The sequence below is a fragment of the Dipteris shenzhenensis genome, chromosome 9, assembly GCF_047967505.1.
Source record: "Dipteris shenzhenensis isolate YYH24624 ecotype China chromosome 9, Dip_SZ_1.0, whole genome shotgun sequence".
NCBI classification, from domain to species: Eukaryota; Viridiplantae; Streptophyta; class Polypodiopsida; order Gleicheniales; family Dipteridaceae; genus Dipteris; species Dipteris shenzhenensis.
In genome coordinates, this window is record NC_141604.1 from 33,133,198 (window position 1) to 33,138,395 (window position 5,198).

A 5,198-nucleotide genomic window follows, 5' to 3' on the forward strand; every position below is an offset into this window, starting at 1 on the left:
TTAATCAAATAGAGGCATGCTCTGTTCTCTCTCTCTCTCTGTGTCTCTCTCTCTCTGCCTCCCAATTCTGTGTTTTTGTGCCCCTAAATTGATTAGTAGTTTCCGCCTTCATTGCCTGCACATCTTGCTGCAAAGTGCCCACCCATACAGAGTAGATTCTTGCACTTATCCCTCTCAGATTCTACCTTGACTCATCACATCCCTCGGTCCTCTCGTTGTTCGGGACGCTTCATCCTTCTCGAATATCCATCCTGTTCCTGTTCCCCCCCGGGCTGTTCCTGTTTCACAAATTCACAGGAGTTTTGGTTGGGTTTACTCTGTTTTTGCATGCTTTTGGGTGTGTTTATGGCCGGTGGATTCCCTCCTTAGATCCATCAGTACTCCAGTACTTTACACTGGAATCTTCTCGGCTTTATTCTTGCTTCCCCTCGTTCATTCCACGCATGCTCGTGTTCCTGCTTTGATCTCTTCTCCCATCTCTTCTGGCTATGCCTGTCATAAATTTGGCTCATCTGGGCATTCCTCCTCATTGCTCAAATGCCTCTTACCTCTCCTCCTGGAATCTCATCTCGCATGCTTGCCAGTTCCCCACACCTTTCACAGTGCTCTTGCCACTCCCTTCCCTCTTCCAGATCTCCATTCTGCCCATGCACTCGCATATAATTGCGTCCGTGATCCACAGCAGCACCTGTCACCTTCGAGAACAAAGTGTTTCGCTCGGTATGCCCTGCCACCCTCCTGCTTTTTCACTATCAAACGGAACCTCTTTGAAATTTCCTGGCCGCAGGCGATCCGCATGGGAGTACAACGATCATGAGAAACAATATCTCAGTCATTAGTGAAAATCATACTGTGTGAGATCTTTGACAGTACGGTATTCCATTACGGACCGCATCAGCTTCTATGCTTGACAGTTTTACGTAATCCGTAGAGGCCGTTCCTATGTGCGAAAGAATTTTGTGGGCTTTATTCGTTCCGGATGCGATCTCAAGAGACCAACTTGCCAAAATCAAGGTTTTCCTGCTTCCGAAGTTCGAGAGTCACAAATTACTGGTCGACTGATAAATCTTTGGTCTTCTCCTACGCCCTATTAGCATTATCAAAAAGTGGTGCAATTTGGAAATGAATATTTCCGATAGACCTTTCCCTGTTGTAAGAGGGTCCCCGTGCACAGCTTAAATCGTTGTACCAGCACCTTTTAAGCCCACTTCTGTGATCAATAGCAATCCCTATAAACGTCGTTGGAAAGAGGCAAGACTGACACCTGCATGTTGCACAGGTGAATTCTTTTAATCAATGGGCTCGCCTGCGGAATTGACACTAGGAAGGCCCTTCAATTCTGTAAAAACTGTCCCGTTCATTAAGGATCAGCTTGAACGAATGCGAAGGCTCGAACAATATTTGAAAGCATTGGAAGACGAGCGGAGAAAAGTCGATGCTTTTAAGAGAGAACTCCCTCTATGCATGCAACTTTTAAGTGATGGTAAGCCCTAAAGTTGTTCGCATTTGATGAAGCGCATAGATAAGAGGGAAAGATTTGCAGTTGACGCTTGTATTGTTTGTTTTTAATCAGCCATAGAAACTTCCAAGAAGCAGCTCGTTGATTCTCAGCAACCACCCCTGAAGCGGCGAGTTGTCGTTAGTTGTAATTTTGAAGAAGAAGACTCAACAGTGAGAAACTCGAATGAGAGGCCCGTTGTCGAAGGATTTATCCCATTACCGAATCAGGCTGACGATGCAACCTTGGAAGATGTCGCGGATCAAGCACTAGATGACAGAACTTGTGAACAGTATAAAAGTGGAGGAAAATCCAACGAAATGCCGAGCAAGTTTTGGAGCCAGGAGGAAGCATTCGCTCACGGACAGGAGGTGACGACCCTCTTGCGAGGCTGTTCATTTTTTTTACAGCAGGTTGGTCGAAGCTCTAATTTACCCTGTGCCACATTGCAGATTGTCTCGTTGATGACGGACAAACCTTACAAGAAAAGAGATTTTTTACGCGTTGGACAAGACGAATTGGGTGATGAAGTGACAAAGCCGATCTTGGAGTCACAAAAGAAAGCGGGAGGGGCCTTTTTACCGTTCTCCCGGGAGAGGCAACCACCAGCGAGATCCGTATCAGCCGAGCTTTTAGAGCTGTCTCCCCCTTCTGGGGAAGGAGAGCTGAGTCCTCGCGGATCATTAGGCAGAGATGTATCAGCGGAAGTTGCAAACCACCAAAGTAATCAGATGCCAAATGCAGCAGTCCCTACTAGCTCTGGCCAAGCGTGTAGTCCACCCCACCGCAAGCCAAGAAGGTGTTGGTCGTCTGAGCTGCACCGCCGCTTCGTGCATGCCCTTCAGCAGCTGGGTGGTTCTGAAGGTCTACCAACTATCCAGTCTTTGATAATCACATACTTCGCAGCATACCTGAATGTTTGTCAACGATTCTTACTTTTGTCTTGTATGTGTTGGCAGTTGCTACTCCTAAACAAATTCGAGAGCTTATGAAGGTTGATGGCCTGACGAATGACGAAGTAAAGAGCCATCTGCAGGTTTGGGTTTTTGTCGAGATCTCTGAAACGTGTGTGGAATTATGCATCTTTACATGTTGTGGAATGTCTGGCCACTCTGTCTATTGTCCACGTTATGTGTTTACTCTCCTGATGCCCATGTTACTGAGGAGCTCTAAGTAGTGCTTGTTTTTATGTTTCAGAGCTTGTCTCAAACTAATGAGAGATCTTCATGATTTACAGAAATATCGGCTGCATACAAGACGGCCTAATCCATCTGCAGCTTCTCATGCCCCCCAATTAGTCGTGTTGGGGGGAATATGGGTACCTCAAGAGTATGCTCCCCATGGTGCTGTAGCTGTACAGCAAAGTCATCTTTACAATACTACACAACAGCCACCCAACTTGCATCAAACAACCCCATCTCAAGACCAGTATACTCAGATGCAGCTGCACCCCTCCCTTTATTATGATGAACAGCAGGCTGCTGCTGCCCATTCCCAGTTGCAGCTGCACCCTCCGTTTCACTACACTGGGCAGCATGCTGTAGCTACTCATTCACAAGGCTCATCACAAGGGCCTTTACGGTTGGCAGGACACTCATCAGATGCTGGCCGAGACGACAGTACAGGAGAAGACGGCAATGAAGGCTCCAGCTGGAGAGGTGGCTATCAAGATGAAAGGTTCCAAGAGGAGGAGAATGGAGACAGCTATCATGAAGGGAACTTGCATGCTCAAAATTGGAGGTATGGCCGTGAAAGTGGAGAAGATGATTCTGAGGCAGAGAATGGTACAGTGTATGAAATTGCTGTCTAGAAAGTTGCTAAAATAGTACTGGACCACCACAGTTTCCACTTCTCGGGAATTTTTCAGGAGGGTTTGTGAGGCAGTGCGGTTAATGCAAAGTTTCATGTGTCTTGCATATGCCAAACTAGTATTTGAGAAGCCTGCCTTCAACTTAAAAGGTGCTAACCTGGATCGCAACAAATGTTTGGAGGCTGAGGTCTGGTTAACTTGAAAGTCAAGCACTGATTCTTCCTTCAAAAGAATTGAGATGTTACTTAGATTTGAGAGTAGTTCTTCCAAAGCCTGCTTACCTAAGTGAAAGACAGCAAGGTAAGCAGTGACGCGGACTCAAATAACAGTTCCTTCACTAACAAGAAGGAAGTTCATATGCCCTTGCATCCTTTTCTCTGGTTGTCCAACAATATATCTCGTTTTAATCCATTGCCAAAGGCCATAAAGGTTAGAAAAGTTGACTTGTTCGAAAACCTTTACAGGTCATATCCCGATCCAAGTGTTAGTGCACAGTTTTGACAGAGAATGAAGAAAATTTCATTATGTAATTTTGACATCTTGATGAGTAGTTGTATTTCATTATGAAATTTCGAGTTGATTATCTTACACACACATTTGTTTCAAGTGTGAAAGCTATCATGGTATATACTTCAACATGCTTTGAAGATTTAGTTGCATGCTTCATGATTCTAAATAATATGGATCTCTCTTTTGAAGCTAAAATGTTTTTCATCATCGTGGAATCATTCATTTACTCTCTGGTAGCCAGCAAGAATATTCCTACATTGGGATATACTTACATAATTACTCTCTACTAGCCAACGAGAGAATGCCTTCATGGGGATAACGCTCCTAACACCTAGACCTTGATCACAAAACACTCACCTTTGTTTCTTCTCATTCTTTCGCTTTGGGACATTCACTCCATGATTTATATTGTAGATAGGGTCCTCATCTTTTACCAATCTCAAAAAGTAGGCTTAATTTTTTCATGTTACATTATGGGCATTCCTCCATGGAACACATTCTTGCTTGTCCACTTGGAATCACATGAAATTATGCTCTTCGTATGTTCTACCTTGAGCAAAGTTATTTTGGTAATTTAAAACTAACGGTTATGCTTGGTGAGTCCTTTTTGTAGTTTTAATGTCTACATTTGTAATCATTCCATTTGTGAGGCCTTGTTATTGGATTTTGTTGGGGTTACGCCACCTGGTGCCATTTGTAAAGGCTATCAAGTGGTTAAAGCCTAATAGAGTGTCGATGTTAATAGATCCTCTTTTGAACTTGTAACAACATGTAAGTATGCAAGATGTGACAAGACATTACCCTTTGCATTTCTTAAAAGTTGCTATAGCGATTTGCACTCTGGCAAGTGGCTTTATAGGTTGGATTTGAAGCCCTAATAGAGTGCCAATGTTAATGGGTCCCTTTTAGTGAGGGCCTTGTAACATCATGTGTATGTATAACATCTGAGAAGTCATTACCTTTTGCATACTTATTAAAAGGGCCTTGTATCATCACGTATGTGTATAACATGTGAGAAATTACCTTTTGCATTTTTGCAATAGTCATATGCACACTTTCAACTTGCTACCTAGTTTGATTTAAATTAATGCATCCTACATATAAAATTTTAGTAGTGAGGCATCCCACATTGCACAATTGTCCCTAGAATCATGAAAAAATAGGCAAATTTTTCTTCATAGTTGCCTACAAGGTGGCAATTGTTTGTTCTATTGCTATTTTAAAGTCATACTTTCACTCTGAATAGATGCTTTGCTTTCCACCTATTCTTGACATACAAAATGGTAGTAACACTTTTCCTATGTTGGGCTTGCCATTTATGTACGATTGATGCTCTCTCTCTCTCTCTCTCTCTCTCTCTCTCTGTGTAGTTTCTTGTCT

The 5,198-nt window shown here is 43.3% G+C and overlaps 1 protein-coding gene across 1 annotated transcript; it reads left to right on the forward strand.

Annotated features, from left to right (window-relative positions):
• Nucleotides 1-677: 677 nt before the first annotated feature.
• Nucleotides 678-3,807, forward strand: LOC147898539 (transcription factor HHO2-like). Its single transcript, XM_087379296.1, has 6 exons — nucleotides 678-720; nucleotides 1,280-1,483; nucleotides 1,574-1,869; nucleotides 1,951-2,362; nucleotides 2,458-2,534; nucleotides 2,736-3,807. The coding sequence occupies exons 2-6, from the start codon at nucleotides 1,297-1,299 to the stop codon at nucleotides 3,306-3,308; spliced, it is 1,545 nt and encodes a 514-aa protein (XP_087235422.1). The 5' UTR covers nucleotides 678-720; nucleotides 1,280-1,296; the 3' UTR covers nucleotides 3,309-3,807.
• Nucleotides 3,808-5,198: the final 1,391 nt, after the last annotated feature.